Below are 17454 nucleotides of genomic sequence, written 5' to 3'. Positions count from 1 at the left end.
AGGAAAGGGATTTCAGTGAGGCTTTGTGTCACAGAAGGGAAGGTTTGAATTAAAGCCACCAATCATATTATCAAACTGGAACCACAGTAAATATTCCTTTGTACAGTAATGAACCAAAATTCATAAGAAGCAGGACGTGACAACATACTGACCTGGGACTTGTTAATGACATGGTTGGCTTCCAGCTGAATGGTGAATTTCACCCCTAGTTCAGAGGAGAAGGAGCCCATGGGTGACAGGGTTCCTGATGTCAGCACGATGCTGTGCACCAAGCCACTCAAGTCAGAGAAAGCCTGAAGATACAGACACAGACACTATAAATACAGACAGATATTTGTCTTGGGTCCTAAGACATACACTGTAGTTGACACAGAACCCAGACTGTTCAGTCAACCCTGCAGGATTCGATCATACGTTCTTAGTGTTCATAGACTTCTGAAATAGATCACTATGGCCTACATGGCAGGGTCTGCTACATCTAACCTCTCACCACAGCAGGGTTGAGGCACCAGAAGCTGAGTGTCAGGACTTCTGTCTTGACTCGGACGCTCTGCCTTTGTCTCTTGCGTGGCCGAACCAAAAAGCCCTGTGCATCGGGGACATCGGGTGGGACCTGGTTTGTCCAAGCATAGCTCCTCTGCAGGGCTACCCGGTAGTCTTCTGCAAACCTACGGACACACAAAGAACAAGTTCATCTGAGGAACTGACATGATTTATGATTTTGGTCTCCCAGACTTGTTTGGCTTGTCTCTGACCTGCTGTTGTCTCTGTAGAGGAAGTCGAGCACCATGAAGAGGCCTTTGAGGACGGTGGAGGTAGCTGAGCTGATGGTGGGGATTGACACCATATCCTCTTTACCATTAACCAAACCAATACGCTCCTCTTTCTCCAATACTGCTGCCAGGTTTTGCTGTCAGAGACAGACAGTGGAAGACGTGTAAACACATTTCTGTTGTCAGTAAACACTGTAAAGAGTGCTGTTCATTACACACAGTGTTTGTGCATTCAGGCACAGGTGAGATCAGTCAAAATGTGTGCTTTGTCTGGTTCATTTTGGTCTCATGTTGCAATTAAAAAGGTATGATACATGACATAGTACACCCTGTCATCATCAATGCCATCTGTGTGAACTACCTCCCTCATACTTGCTATTGATTGGTTCGTAGACAGACGTGTGTCTGACATTAACGTGTTGTCCATTCACTTCCTCTCTCTCTTTATAAAGTTGTCAGACCAAATGTTTAATTGACAACACATTTTTGTTGTGTTGTTTTTCACTTTCCAGTTCAGATGAAAGTCTAAAATTATGAACTATCCAAAAACACTACACTAGAAACAAAAACAGTCCATGACCCAGTCATAGGGAAATATTACATCTGCAAATTTGGTTTGGCTCAAACTGAAAAGTCCCAACTTCAGACCAAACAAGGAAGGCATAAAAACACCCTTAGAGTTGATAGTGGAGCCACTAACTGCTAATAACAATAATAGCAAAATTACAGTATTGAAGCTAATTATGAGAAAGTAATGAAGCCACAGTTGGATGTGTGAGGGCGTGGTAAGTAAAGCAAAGATATCACACCTTCAGTATATTAAAGGTAGCATCAGTGATGCCCAGGCCATGAAAGATGCCCAGTATATCCTTCCCACTCCAGACTTTACTGGCGCTCTCATATCCCCGTTCAGACATCAGGCCTTGGCTGTCTTGGATCCAGCTACACCATAAACAAAAAGAAATCCTTTGTAAATATTTCATGAAATTATGCAAACCACCAATGAACAAAATGAAGTCACTGAATCACTGACTTGATCAGGCTATAGCAGAAGTTCCTGAGTGGCTCGTGTTTGGATCGCCTGATGTTGTTGCTGACCATGCCGTCAAGCTCATCCTTGGACATCACCAGATTGTTGTAGTTTACAGTGTAGCTGGCACTTTCCCTTGCACAGTCCTCAATGTTATGGGCCTCATCCAGTACCAAGATCTGGCCTGCCAGGTTGATCTCCATCTGGTGAAAATAGAGTTTGAAAGCAAGAGAGGAAAAGGAGCAGAGAGAGAGTGGTTAATCCTCAAACTCTACATGTGATCTAGTTCTTTAAAGAACTTAACTCATCTCGTTGCTCTCTTTCTCCAACTTCTCTTCCAAACTGTACTCACGCTCTCTCTAATCATTGGGTCCAGCAGATAGTTATATGGGCAGAAGATGATGGAGGCCTCCTGCTTAAGTTCACGGGCAGCATAATAGGAGCAGGACCGGAGCCGTTTGCCCAGTGCCACCAGGTCCTCGATGTCCCAGGCATCATGGAGTCCATGGACTTGCTTTAGCATGTACTGGTCCTGCATCCTCTGAACACCGTGGTAATAGCGGCATGACCTTCCCTGTAATATACAATGTTTTTTAAAAGGACCAAGGTATAATACGTTTCTGGTTTGTTTCCATAGATCTCCACACACTTTGGGGATGAGTTATTAAATGCAAATTCCAGGCACTTTCAAGGGTTGACATCAATAGTCATCACAAAAACTACAACGAAGGCACCAACAGTAACCAATGTTTTATCACCGCATCCATGTCTCTGCGCACAAGTTCAAGCTATGGGAAGCTCAAGGTTATGGGTTAAGTTCTTGCAGTGGAAAATGATTAATACAGAACTACCTACAGAGAGAGAGAGAGATAGAGAGATAGAGAGATAGAGAGATAGAGAGATAGAGAGAGAGAGATAGATAGATAGATAGATAGATAGATAGATAGATAGATAGATGCAGAATAGTTACAGTTTTTCTCAATAGCTAAAACACAATTTCTGAAACCTTGCTCCATTTTCTTAAAACATTAAACACAAAACCTCATATTGAAGCACTATTTACAAAACCTCTGTTACCTGTGCTCAAAACCAAACACTGCTCTCAGATCATAAACAAAGCGATCAAAATGATGTACACTATCAAGTAAACAATATACCAAAAAATACAAAACACATTGTTCAAAACATATAGTTCTCAGGGAGAAGTATAGTTTTAATCTCAAAACAAATTTCATATTTTTCTGTCATTGTCTTTTGATGAACGAAAACATGTTCTATCATAGTAACTCAAAATTGATCATTCCCACCTTTAACAACCTGTTTGCTCTCTGAACTGGCTTACATTGGTTGTGTCACATCATTTTAGACAAGTGAAATCAATGTTTAATGGTTGCGTTTAAACAATGACATGTCTGCTCTATTTGTTTTTACAAATTTGGATGACATGTGCATTAGAGTGTAGAATGTGTTTAGAGTTTTTCTGAAAAGTGTAAGTGAGATCTGCAAATTGTGTTTTACCATGTGAAATGGTTTAAGGTGACAACAGACTGCACAATTAAATGAGTTCAGGCAACTGAGAACTTTGTTCAGCCAATGGGTTTTAGTGTTTTAGCAACTGAGAAAAACTGGAATTTTCTGTCAATTGACTGACCATTACACAAAAAAGATTATTGATTTTGAACAGAATCTATCATGTTTTATTTGTCCAAATTAATCCAGACCGTTAAATCACATAATACTAGAATATATTATATTTCTGAGATAACTGGACTCCTCTCTCTATTTTCCAGTTTAACCAGAGGTGACATACAGAATTTCAGAGGCTGTCTGTGATCAGGTGTTTCAGCTATTGTCGTGATTTTATGTGTCCTGACACTCAAACAGTGGATATAGAAGATGTGTAAAGAAACATCATCTCATGTACCGAGCCCCAATTACTCTGTCAAACGAGGTGTCTGTTTTAGATGTCCCGCCCTGTTCTTTAGGAGTTTAACAGCTGGAGGTGACACTGTACACACAAATACTGTACAGTGGACTCAGTAACCTTCAGACTAAATATTAATCCCTATGTGAAATGATTTACTTCTCACAATGATGTGCTAAGTTTGGACACCTTGCTGTCACTGAACCCTCCCTGCTCAGTGAAAGGGGAGTTGGGGGGATTAACAGCCACGTAGCCACATTTAGAAGAGTGAGGACAGCTTACAGAACTGTTCAAACGGGGAGGGGAGGCAGATGTTTTGACTGAAGACACCACCATATGAATGATGTGTATGAATCACATGGTAATGTGATTCTGACTAGACCGGACCCCGAGGTGATGAAGACTCCAGCAAGGGGTTATGACTGGGCCACCTATTTCATAGGACAAAGTGAGACAATTGCCATGGGAGGCAAACACCTCCAATGACAGCGTAATTGTCCTCATTACAGTAGGCGCCTCGACTTTAGGAGAGTGTGGGGGGTTACAAGTGTCTCATGTCTCTAAAGAAAACGCTCTCTCAACGGTTCTTGTCATTTTAGTGTGTCAAAAAGAGCCTGCTGGACCAATTGTGGATATTGTAGCAGCATAATTGCTGCTCTGAGGTTACATTATTGAAGGAGTTTTGTCTGGTAGTGGTAGTTACCTGTGGGTTTGTGTTACAGGGTGAATGAAAAACTCAAGTACGCAAGTAGCAAATATGGAGATCACAGGACATGATGGTGTAAGGTCAAGTGAGTGCGAGGGAGGGGAGTCTATTGGAATCAAAAAGTTCAGGTCCAGGTTATTGTGCAAGGGTGCAGATAAATAGGGGGGAGTGGGTGACACTATAGTCTGACCTGGATTTTTGAGGCTGATACTATTGTCAGATTTTGGATTTTTTATATATATATGCACATAATATAAATTAACTCTTTTATTAAGAGATTTTGTTTTGATTAGATTTGATTTTACAATCAAAATACTTTCTGGTAGACAAACCTATCTATGTATCAGGTGACATATTTTAAATTTCAAGTTAAAAATAAATTTAGTATGAATATGTGTGTGTGTGTGTGTGTGTGTGTGTGTGTGTGTGTGTGTGTGTGTGTGTGTGTGTGTGTGTGTGTGTGTGTGTCCTCACATCTTTGCCCTCCAGCAGTTCTTTGCAGAGTTCATTGCGGTTGAAGTGAGGCGCCACCTCCGGGTTCACGCAGGTGTGATCCCTGCTGGATAAGATGGTCATGGGCACGCCGGTGTACACGGTGCGCTTCAGCTCGTGGGTGATCTGAGTTATCTGCTTGTGTGTGCGAGTTCCAAAGAAGATCTTGGGAACCTTCTTTTTGCCATCTTTGTCTTTGTCTTTGTCCTTCACATCATTTTTGGTTGAAGCACACAGGCATTTGGAGCAGGGTTCAGGGGACTGGATGAAGAGAAGGAAACAAATACTGATTCATGTAGAGATTCTTCACTGCTAGAGTTCAACATTTTGTGCTGTGATGCTTTACTGTGACTGGCACGACTGCGAGCTGAGAGCTATGAGAGCAGTGATGGGATTGAATATATACTACATGTTTAGACTTCACGTCTTTGTGCATGATCCAAAGTAGCAGATGCATCTGGAGATGACACCCAGTCTGTGTACTCACGACCTACCATTTTGTACTGGTCATTGCTGCATCTGATACCAACCAACCTACCTCCTCACTCTATGGTGGCAGCAACACATACGTGCACATGGTGCATTGTTTAATTAATGATAAGGTTGGCTGGCCATCTATTTCTGAGACCTAACCAACAGTGCTACTTAATTATTCATGAAGCCATTGTTAATAAACGACTATCTTTATCTTTACTTTATGTTAATCTTAGTGTACGTGGCCATCAGCGTGTTTCAAAGCCAAATAAATGTTGATTCGATCACGTCTCATGTACACACGCATCGCATGTTACCATGGGAGGTATCCATCATACAACTCTTCACTATTATGCGCTGTCTGAAAGGCTTTCTGACAGACTGTCTTGTATACTCTTTTGAAAAACACACAGAGAAGCATAAAGAATTTGTATCCATACATAAGGTGTCCTGTCACTCTGCACCAGGTGACCTTTGGAGTCTGAAACGTGATAGGTAACCATTGTGGCGACTGAGAAAATCTAGCTGCTTCATAATTGGCCGTCCAGTGACATGGTGAATTCTTTCTTTCCCCCCTTCACAGGTGAAGTGTAGCTGGCAACGCTTAGGAAACTGATCCTGCTTATGTGGTGAGCTCTTTTAAGTGGTGTACTCTTTGACCATTCAGTGGCTCACATACACCATCCAATCACAGGCTTCTCAAATACTGTATTGAAACTATAAGGAAATCTGAAATCTATCATTATTATCAATAGGAGTAGTAGTGATAGTAGTATTTTATTCATATATCACTGATATAAATGGAAAAAAGGGTGATTTAGAAAAAGATAAACATAGTAACGAATAATTACGGTTAATTAATTTCAGTTCTTAGTTGATCAAATCCACTTCCATTTAAAAAACAGGTGACATATATTGGTTTTGCTCATTCAACCATTTCTTTTTCATTTCCTGAGAGTATTCAAATATTCTTTACTTATTCTGTCTTTTTTTTAATCACTGGAAGCATTTTCTGTGCTATGTTTGTTCAAACAGGCCAAATTGTAGTGTAAACTGCTGTGAATATGAAAGAAATCCATTTATGTTTAAACTGATCTGCTCTGTTGGCACATGTAAATTCAGTGAATTGCCTCAGAGGGAACTAATACAACATAATATATAATATATAATATATAATATCTGTATCTGTCCGGTAACCAGTGGATAGAAGGCACCAAAGTGAACATCCAAAGTGTGGTATTGTGATCATTTAAATCAAATAAAAATAACTGTGAATCACTTGAAGGACTGAGAGTGAGCTTGAGCTTAAGCGTTTTTTATTATTCCCTATCTTTGCAACCACTAAGGTCCTTAACACCAGGAAGGCAGGAGCAAATGAATTTATTTTTCTGATGATTTATTTAACACACACACACACACACACACACACACACACACACACACACACACACACACACACACACACACACACACACACACACTTAACACTGCACTGCAGATTATACACATGTATTAAAATCACAATAAAGCCAGCAGGCTTATTTCAAGATCTAAATGAGAGTGTTTTCCAGCAAGGCATTTCTTTAAATGTGTAAACAACTTGGGGCCACTTAACCACTGCGGATGTTTTTGTTTGTTTTTTTTGTTTTTTTTTTACAGTGCTTAAAGTATGAGTTTAGCTTAGAGACGTGAGTCTTTTTTACATTTTTTTAGGAAAACATCTCCGGAGGAATACGTTTTTTCAGTTTTTCAGATGGGCAGAATTTATGTTAGCCACATTGTTAGAATATAGATTAAAAAAAGAAAAATGAAAATGTGTTGCTTTTTCTTGGTCCAGTTTTGCTAATGTGCAGACCTGAGACATTTTATACAGTATTACTATGGGATAAATAGAGTGACTTCTATTGACTCACAACTAAATACAGTATGATGGAGAAATGGCTGCATCTCAAAAAATATAAGGACTTCATTTTATCAGATGTTTGGTACCAGAGCATTCAAAACAAATTCACTTTTAATGATAATGCTTGATTGATCCATGGTAACTCAAATAAATGTTCAACTTGTTTATTTATTATTAATATTATTAATAGTTTGTGTTTTAAAAAACAATAAACTCTGTCTAACAAATAAATGCATGAAAAATGTGAAATCACTGTTTCCACAGAACAGAACAAAACAGTCCATAACATACTTACTATAATTGTTAATGGGTTTGTTGTAATTGGGATATTGGGCTTTGTCATGGAAAGCAGTGACGTTACATTTATACATAGAACTATGCTTAATACTGCAAATTAAATAATATAATAATAAATAGTATAATAAATAATAAATAGCTAATTAAAATGAATCTCATCCAGAGGTTTTTGCTGCACCATGTGCTATTGGTCTGGTTTGACCAATATCATAAGGTGGATAAAGTCAGCCAATGTTAGCAAACTTTAAGTAGACACTATTATGTAACTGATGTTATACTAGGTTGACTTATACTAGGTTTTAGAATATCTTCTAAATTCCTCTTGTTGCCACAGTTACATAGTCTCATTTTAAATTATATACAGTCACATATGTTCTCAGGGTGTCATGTTGGGCAATCATTCAACAGTTCAATCAATCATCAACAGTTTCCAGAAACTTAACTATAGCATGACATATATTGATACTGCAATATACAATTACATATGTGGTGAAAGAGGATTTTATACATAACATGGCCTTGAATCACATACTCCACTGTTAGTTTTTTGTTCATTTTATTTGACTAGTTTAATGATCTGTCTTTGAAGAACAAGCGTGACACACACAACTTGTTGCGCTGACGGTGGCTGGTTGGAAAATTTGAACATATCACCGAACCCTAGTGGGCCTTGAGAGAGAGCTGATATTGCGGCACTTTCAATTGTTAAACAGCTAATGGCACCAGGCCAGAAGGTCAACACTGATATGCACACCTTGTCCACGGCATGGCATGATCAGCAGACCTTTGTAAAACGTGTCTGGTCTCTTTCGTCAGAGATTACTATAGTTTTGTCAAAATGAATAAACATAACTCATAAGCTTGGCACATGTTTATCCCTAAATCCTCAACAAATTACCTGAGTGATTCCACATAAGAATGAATGGTATGTGTTGTGACGCATCGCACCTTATGATGGAGATCAGAAGGTAGCACTTCTGATGACAGACGAGTAGCTCAGGTTACCCGGCAGCTCAGATTTTCCAAGCATGTTTGCCCATCAAATATTACAATGTGTGATGGAGTGTAGGCCAAAGAGAGCCCTTAGAGAGCCGTCTCTCAGAGTTAAGAGGGATAACGAGCCCTGAGCCCCTGTGAAAAATAAACAGAGGTGCTGCAGGGCCCCAACACCAGTTCAAGTTACCTTTCTCCTCTGGAACAGTTACGCTCCATAGCCTAGGCCCTGAGCCCGATCACCTTACCTGCTGCTGCCACATTAAATAGAGCCATCCAAATATCCTGCCCCAAGATGGCCAATAATTACTTATTCATTGGCAGGTGGGGGGAGGATGGGTGGGTTGGGGCAGTGTAGAAGGGCTCGCTGATGAATAGAGGCCCTTGTCAAATGCTGCAGCAGGAAACAGCTGACACAAGAGTATCCTTTTACGCGCCTGCCTCCTGAGATGCCAGGACAACAAGGTTTCAAGCCTGGCCCCACAGCCCAGAGCAGACACCCCCTAGAAAGGAATGTAGATAACTGGCAAAAGGGGCAAATGGGACGCCAGCTCCACTCGCAACAAGAACATACTGGTTCTTTCAGCGCAGAACAATTCCACTGGTGTTGCTCCTTGGGTGCTGCTAGCAATGAGAATGCCATCACTTTGTCTGTCAAACATAAATATAGAGAGGTAGATGCCGCTTTTGCAGATTGACGCGCATCCGCATGGCCACCATATTGGAGAGGTCAAGATCCGCTAGTAAACAAATACAGTATATATTGAGAAATGGAGACCTGTAAATTGCTTTATTCTGAACCATTTTTTTAATGAAATCAGGATCACTATAAAAGTGAGAAATTGAACATTTGGTTAAAATTTATTTAAATATGTTTTTTATTTTTATATTTATATTTATATATATATATATATATATATGTGTGACATTGAGCTGATTCATGTTCAATTTCTCAAGTTCGTAACAATGACTTCATGCCTTCAAAGCCAGATCATGACACGACCGGTTCAGAAGAAAGCAGGTTATAGTGTGCATGTCTCAATACGCATTGGATTTGTTGGTATGTAGTTGGTATTTGTTGGTCAGTATGACAGACACACAGATACTGCGGTGACATATAACAGTGGCGATTGAGCGATCTATATCTAGAGTATATCTAGTGTCAAACAACGTGTAACAAGAGGCTATTGCTTTCTTATAGACCCAGCATTAACAGCTAAATTGTATAGGACACATACACTGTTTCTTTAGGTTTCTTCGGGTATATTTAGTTACTTCATGTATACTAAGTTTACTTAGTACAGGTATACAAAGTTCCCTTGGTGCACCTACACTGCCAAGGTGTAAGTGTATGCAGCGGCTAAAGCTTTCTTGAATTGACAGAACAGAGGTCAGTGGTGTTACTGAACACCTCAGAATATTCACAGGTAGGCTTCTGTTGCTATGTTCCCTGCCAACACCTGAGAGATGGAAATCTCACACTCCAGGGGGCCAGTCAGAGGGCACTGAGGGGCCGCAGGCAGTGGATCACTTAGGTATCACTGGCGCCTCTCGCTGGACGGCAATTTGCTCCTCATTCCACAGCTTTCAAGGGCTTGGAATTCATTCCAATAAGAGTGGGCTTCAATAGCCAATACCTCGGAAGACATGACACCGAACACCCCCTCCTCCTGATATGACCACACTGTGCAGGTAGGGGCCCTGGCAAATATCTGCCCTCCAAAGCACCTGTTTATCCCTCGGGCGCAGTAACCAGCGGGTGAACCCCATTCAATATTTATCCCCGTGGCTTTCACAGATCAGCGGCCCAGGCGAGGCAAACCCTCTTAATTAAAACTGGAGCTTGCTTCAAAGGGCCCCATTCAGGCCGTCAGTCAGCGCTCGCGGGACAAAAGAGCCCGGGTCATGTAGCTGCAGGGAAACCAGAGATGGACGCGCTTTTTCGACTTCACTTTCCCTCCTCCTCTTTTTCCACCTCCCACCATCCGCGCCTCTAAATCCAAGCCACACACCTGTGGCAAGTTAAGACGCAGTTTTGAGAGTTCAACCATTCCTGAGTGAGCCGTCCAACAGCACTCTATGGCTCAGCATGTCTGATGATTATGGCTAACCTGTTGGGTCTTTGGGACTTGGAGAGAACTCAGGAACATGGATTATTCACCAGAAACAGCATCAAGATACCTTTAAGAACACAGTGTTACTTGATGCACCTGGTTTGGTTGCATCTGACTGCGACAGTGGGTTCACACAAGACGCCGTACTTTCTCATGATGAGAACAAAAACTTGATAAAAACTTTCAACTCATGACAGTATGAATTGTTCAGTGTCTGGTTCTCTTAGAGCAGATGTTCTGGGCTAGTAATTACTTTATCATGAACATAATTGTCAGATTAATCAGCAACAATCACAAATATGATCATAAGTAACAGACCAAAAAAAAACCCTAAATCCATGAAGGTCATACTGAAGGTCACTTTTGATGGCATTGGAGGCATTGATCCAAATTTCTGATTATTTTGGAGGCTGTAGGTACATATGTAGGTATTTCTGTGAGTACATTTATAATAAGTGGGTCCACTACCATTTATAATAAATAATAAAGCATGCAAAGCTGATGCAGATGCCATTATGTCAGTGTTTTTCATAATTAGTTACAACTTTAGAATTTAGATGACTATTTAACATACAATGGTCTCCACACAAAGGTATGCTAGGATTCCTCTTTCCAGTCAGCAGTGCTTACATCAGAAAGGTAACATTATGAAATGTCAATACGTTTTGAATGGCACAAACAAATGAGAATGCTCCCCTACCTTTGCCACTGACTGAAAGATATTGATATAAATTCATGTAAATTGTGCACGTTCTGACTCCATGGTGCATATGGATTTTATGTAGTTTTGTGTTTTCAGTCAGTCTTGAAAAAAAAAAAGTCTTAATGAATCATCTGCAGATGATTTGAGAATGATGAATAAAAACATCAGGACAGTTCAAAAAGCATCCAATCGTAACAGCCGTTCTGGTAGCAAAACAGACCTAAGTTTATGCACGCACGCACACACGCACACACGCACACACACACACACACACACACACACACACACACACACACACACACAGCGGCCTGGTTTCTATGGTGATACAGTGGGTATAGATTCTGTTTGGATTAATTACTTAATTACTTGCATTACTTGCATTCATGTACCTTATTTTCTGTTAAAGTACACCTGTTTGTAAAACCAAGTCTCATTTTAAGCCTATACTTGTTTCAAACTTGTAACAAAGCCTTGGTTAATTTGATGGCGTATACCGCCACCTAGTGGTGGTCATAAATGGTGAACTCATTGCTGACATGGTGACACCACAGAAGAAGTGGTCCAAAACTAGCTATAATCTACTCAAACAGCATTAGAGGATTAACCAGTGTGTGTTTCTGCGCTCCATTTATGACACTGATACAACAGACGGAGCTTTTTTTTCCACACAAGACATTTTGACATTTCATTGTGGGAAAAGCGTGGGTGTAATAACATTAATGATGGCTGCATTCCATTAAGGTGTTCACTTTAATTCCAGTTTCATTTATTAGCCTTGATGTTGTTGTGCTTGCTGGCTCGCAGGAATGGTTTACTGAGACACTTAACTGAACTGAGACAAAGAAACTAGTGACACCTGTGTTCTGACTAATCAAAAGATCTATTTAAGCATACAGCTCTGGATCTGGATCTTTGGATCTTCGTTACATTTAATATTTCATGAATACATTATTTTCATGGCAAACACTCTAGTTTCCACAGCAAATTAAGTGGGACAATGATATAGTGCTTTTGAATTGGCCCATGTATTCAACCCTTTCAGGAGGAAGTGAGGCACTTAATAATGTCAATAATGCTCTCAATATCAGTGAAGCCATATTAATGGTGTAACTTAGCATCTGTACTCACACAGCAGGATGAGGGGACGCCAGCTGCCTGGCTGTTTGGTCCTGTCGTCCAATTCCGAACACCCGACGGCTCATTTTCCTGCTCCGGCTCATCGTCTATGAATATGACTCCCTGCTCCAGACGCTGTCTTTTACGGCTCTGACCAACAAAAACAGAAATGGAACTTTGCTAAACTGCACATCACTTGACACCTTTAGAAGAGAACATAAGAAGTTTGACCTGAGCTAAATTTAACTTCTTCCAAAATGACTCAAAAAACGATTAATTTAATAGCTGATCTATATTGGTTTGCTTAGAGTTTATATTATTTATAATACATTGCTGGGACATCATCAAAGCTGATTTTACTGTATCCTATAACTATGTAACTTATTTGACCTGACAAATAATGTCACTTCATTTTCATTTTTCTCTGGTTACCTAACATGATACTTTTCTAAGTGGTGTAAAAGAAGCTTTATATTATGAATTTGCATTCATATTGTAAATATATATTACATACATTCAGGATGTTATGCATTATTGGTTATTTATTTTTTTACACAACTTGAAAAGACAACAAGAATGAGACATTTTTGGTGTCACAACCCGTCCTTGTCTCTTAAGCCAAAACGTCGGTGGCAACCACTATAAAGTCTGAGAAAAGGATTTAAAAGAGGGAGAGACGGGAGAGATTAGATTTATCTTGAATCAAGCTTTAAGATAATAAGTAGAACGTTTTATGATGTTTAATCAGAGAATGTATAGCATTCCACCTCTCCCACCTGTAACATAAAGTAGACACTGACATAAATAGAGCCATTTAATGAAGTTTGCTAATTAGAGAATCAATATATAGTATAGTGAAGAAGAGTTCATTGTAATTTGACTGCTTTGACATTTGCTTTTTGGCTTGTGATGCTGCTTATTCACTCAGTGCTCATGAAGCCTTGACAGTTGAGTCACTGGTACTGACTTTACTTCAGTACAGAACAGTCAAACCACAGCAGATACTGATATAAATGTATATATTCACACATTAAATTGAATATACAGTATTTTCTGCATAAATGCACAACAGTATACAAAGCATCAACAGCTACCGTGTGTTCAGCAGTGCGAATGCGTTTCCTGTCTGTCTGAAAGTCGTCATCTTTCTCATGGTCAGAGCGGAGGGAAGCCTGGAACTTCTCAGACAGACGAGAGGCTATAGACTGTCTCTTGGGCTGCAACTCCTGTGGTGACGGCACTGAAAACACAGCAAGTCAAAACGCATGGGTGAAATGACTCATTCATTGATTGAATGACTTGTGAAACGTGTGAGATGCCAATGCACTGACTCAACCATGTTCACGCCAAGGCTGGGACAATGGAAGAAAGCGCAGCTACAGTGCACTGAGATGGCCTTCTCTCGAATTCATGATTAGTCTTTTATAATGCTTTAAAAATCGATTAGTTTTATTGTGAAGTCCAAACACCTGATTTGACTACTCAGCTGTCAATACACTGAAAAACTGAAAAAGCAGCTGACTGAGAACTGGGAACTGTCAAAATGTATTACTGGAACCACAGGACTTGTTTTGTCTTTTATGTTTCATCTGTACTCAAATGAGATTCCAAAGTGAACATGATAATCAAAACATGAAACGGACTAAAGTCGGCTGATATGATAATAGACACCATGAGAGGACACAAATGCTGAAGATTCTGTATACTACATATCTCTTTAATGAAATTACAACTAATGTGCATCTTGTTATGCATGTTTCAGATGCAACTACAAATAAAACAAAGGACTGAAAGATACTTACCATGTTCAGGTGCTGGAGGCTGTGAGGTCTCTTTGCGGGGTGACGCAGTGAGGTCCACAATATCAGGACTGGCTGCTGGTGTAGCTGTGGTCCTGTTGGCTCTGCTGTGGCATACACACTGACAGGAGGTGGTGACTGGCTTCTTAGAGTCGCCACAGTTCTTCTCTGACTGACTCTTGTCATCTGCAAGGTGTCCTCCTTCTTTCGCTTTAGCTGTCATCATGTATTGAATAGACATAACTATCAGTGCAGTTGACACAGTACATGGGGTAGGCTGCATCGACAAACTCAGAAGATATACAACAAGGAAATACTGAGAAAGAAGAATGTTTTTAATGTGAACACTGACAAACAGTTAACTGCTTTAAGACCATGAAAACAAAGTGGAAACAGCCAAGTGACCTGAGACAGACCTCTGCGCTAACTAATCTGTACACCACTCCTTTTTGTTTCACACTTGTTTCTGCTTCTCTGCTCTCAGTCAGAGCAGACTTACCAAACTGAGCATACTGCCAGCCCAGAGCCGAGCAGAGTAAGGCCAAGCTCTTTCCACTTCCTGTGGGACTCTCCAGCAAACAGTGCTGCCCATAGTTCAGCCCTCGTATGATCTGCAGACAACGTACACACAAATGAGACAGAGTCAGACTGGTTGACTGTACTGAGGTAAAGTCAGTTAACTGCCTCTGTACTTATCTTCTTTTAATGTCTAGAAAGTTTGTGCTGATACACAGAGACACATGACACATCACTTCTAACACAGGCTTTTAGGAAGTGCTGAAGAAGATCAGCTGCTAGCTTTTATGGTGATCACGATGCACATCTCCAGATTTGAAATGACTTACTGCTGGCTTATTGTTATTGTTTTTAGAGATACTTTATTAATCCCTCAACGGGGAAATTATTTTTTCACTCCGTTTTATTTACATGCATTTTAACCCAGAACACACACACACACATACTCATAGACATGCCATGTGGAGATGGTGGAGGGATGGGCAGCCTCCCCCTCTCTATGGACTGAGCTACTGCTGCCCCCCATGATGAAGTTCAGTGTGTGTGTGCTGCTTTATTATGAAAGCCCATATGCTCTCGTAGTCCACTGAAGTCCATCAGGTGATGAAGGTGTTACTCACGGAGTTCATCATGGCCAGCTGGGACGGGTACGCCTTGCAGGGGAACTGGATCTTCACCCCACCAATGGTGTACTCCACTGGAGATGCAGCCATGTTCCTGATGATAGCCCCCCTCCTGTGTTACAGGCACACACACACATTCACTGTGATAAAGTTCAGGCCGTGTTAGTTACTGGAGGTGTACTGACTCACTAACACTTAACTAACGTACTGTAAACAGTTTAACAACGTTATTTCTTTCACCTACCTGAGAGCTGAGCGAGACAGTCACTTGTTAGCTTTTACTGGCTAGCTAGCAAGAGCTAATGCTAATGCTAGGCTCGTCACCATTGCTCTGGTACATTACCGGGTCCGTGTCCGACAGTTTGACCGGTGACACCGGGCGGATAGTACGACACGGACGTTCGAGTCTTCCCGCTCTCAAAAATCACACTTCAGAAATTGACAGGAAACTAGCCATGAGCTCGCTACAGGTCCTTTCAAAATAAAATTATTATTTTCAAGTATCACGGAATGTGGAGGAAGTAAGAGCACGCGGAAGTTCCGATGGTAAACATCCGCGTGGGAGAAGGGTCTAGCTGCATATATATATATATATACAGCGCCGGTCCTGGCTACATATGCGCCCTGGGCGAACGAATTAAGTATAGGTTAGGGATAGGTATCATTAGGAGGAGATCAATACCTGTATTGATACAGATATTTGTCAAAAGAAGGCAAGAAAAAAGAAACAAAAGCATGCAGACATATTCTGGTCACATGTGTGTGTTGTAGATTCTTCAGATGTGCTTGTCCTCCAGACGTCACAGTTATTTATTTATAGTGAGGGGAAATCCTGACATCTGGTGGACAGATGACACACTGCAGCTTGTCTGATCACCTGTTCTGTGTGTGTGTTTGTGTCTTCAGTACAATAATGTTCCACTGATGCTGCCTGAAGGCCTCCACTGTATTGGCATATGGAAAGTAACACACACATGAATACAAACAAACACAGTGAGTGAACACAGCTTGTGTTGTCACACACTCTTTCTACTGTCTAAAGTGTGTATTTGTTTCAGAATCAGAATCATAAGTACTTTATTAATCCCCGTAGGGAAATTGTTTTCGTTATCGCAGCTCCCAAATGGTAAGTGATAGCAAGAAAACAGTAGTAAGAAAACAAAACTTTAATAAAATATCTTATTTTAAACAATATAAACACACTATATACACATGTATAAATAGCAGTTAAATAGAACCAGTAACAGTAAAAAATAAATAAAAAACAAGTAGCAGTGAGGTAACAGTGAGATATGAGATAGTTTAGTTTTTGAAATAAAGAACAGTTAAATAGTACCAGTAACCAGTAACAGTAGATTAAAAACCAAGTAACAGTGAACTGTGCAGGAATGGACAGCCGGTGTATGCCTTTCAGCCAAAGATTCTCACCCGTCCTGTCTCTGCTCCTCAACCAAACACCTCCAACTCAAAGTAAGTTTGCTCTGACAGCTTTGGTTAAAATGTTCTTCTTTTGAAGAGACTTGTTTCCTCACAGTTTCACACAGTGGTAACACAGGCTGGCTCTGTTTTTGATCTGTAGAAAGAGAAAGCGTGAGAGCACACAGGAGGAGGATGCGGCTGAGTACATCAAGAAGCCCCCAAATGCCTTCATGATTTATATGAAGGAGCAGAGAGCAAATGTGGAGGCCGAGCTCAACACCAGAGGGAGTGCCGCTGTGAACGCCGTCCTGGGACAGAAGGGACGTGTGTTGGCTCAAAAATTTAAGAGTTTTCAGCCACAGAAGGCTGAGCAGTCGTTTCACACAGACTATCAATACATTTGTGTTAACTTAGCTCACCTGGTTGAACTATCTCAGGTCACCAGCTCTGAGTTGAATTGTGTTTGGCCCAGAGCATAAAAAATAAAATAAATGTTAAGTGACAATATAAAAAAAACAACGTTATACAGTACATTTCCAAGTGACTTTGTTTGAGGCAACCGTTTGTTAATC

At 40.5% G+C, this 17454-nt stretch overlaps 1 protein-coding gene across 8 annotated transcripts in view; it reads right to left on the bottom strand.

The window, feature by feature from the left end:
- Positions 1 to 16245, bottom strand: part of brip1 (BRCA1 interacting helicase 1) — a 107942-nt gene extending 91697 nt beyond the window's left edge. For 3 of the 8 annotated variants that reach the window (XM_027280418.1, XM_027280417.1, XM_027280419.1), the window contains exons 1-13: positions 15708 to 16243; positions 15461 to 15575; positions 14824 to 14935; positions 14328 to 14540; positions 13620 to 13765; positions 12538 to 12675; positions 4908 to 5186; positions 2156 to 2377; positions 1807 to 2006; positions 1583 to 1715; positions 756 to 910; positions 491 to 668; positions 153 to 293 (exon numbers count right to left, since the gene is read on the bottom strand). In XM_027280418.1, coding sequence (XP_027136219.1) covers positions 153 to 293; positions 491 to 668; positions 756 to 910; positions 1583 to 1715; positions 1807 to 2006; positions 2156 to 2377; positions 4908 to 5186; positions 12538 to 12675; positions 13620 to 13765; positions 14328 to 14540; positions 14824 to 14935; positions 15461 to 15553 — 2010 coding nt within the window. In that variant the 5' untranslated portion in view covers positions 15554 to 15575; positions 15708 to 16243. Of the gene's footprint in view, positions 1 to 152; positions 294 to 490; positions 669 to 755; positions 911 to 1582; positions 1716 to 1806; positions 2007 to 2155; positions 2378 to 4907; positions 5187 to 12537; positions 12676 to 13619; positions 13766 to 14327; positions 14541 to 14823; positions 14936 to 15460; positions 15604 to 15707 lie in introns of all 8 variants that reach the window. The other 5 variants (XM_027280420.1, XM_027280421.1, XM_019269234.2 and 2 more) reach the window with 4 other exon arrangements.
- Positions 16246 to 17454: the final 1209 nt, after the last annotated feature.

Source organism: Larimichthys crocea, chromosome VII, assembly GCF_000972845.2.
Source record: "Larimichthys crocea isolate SSNF chromosome VII, L_crocea_2.0, whole genome shotgun sequence".
In the NCBI taxonomy this organism is placed as follows: Eukaryota; Metazoa; Chordata; class Actinopteri; family Sciaenidae; genus Larimichthys; species Larimichthys crocea.
The sequence above is the reverse complement of the archived record's forward strand: the minus strand, read 5'-3'. Positions and strand labels throughout refer to the sequence as shown.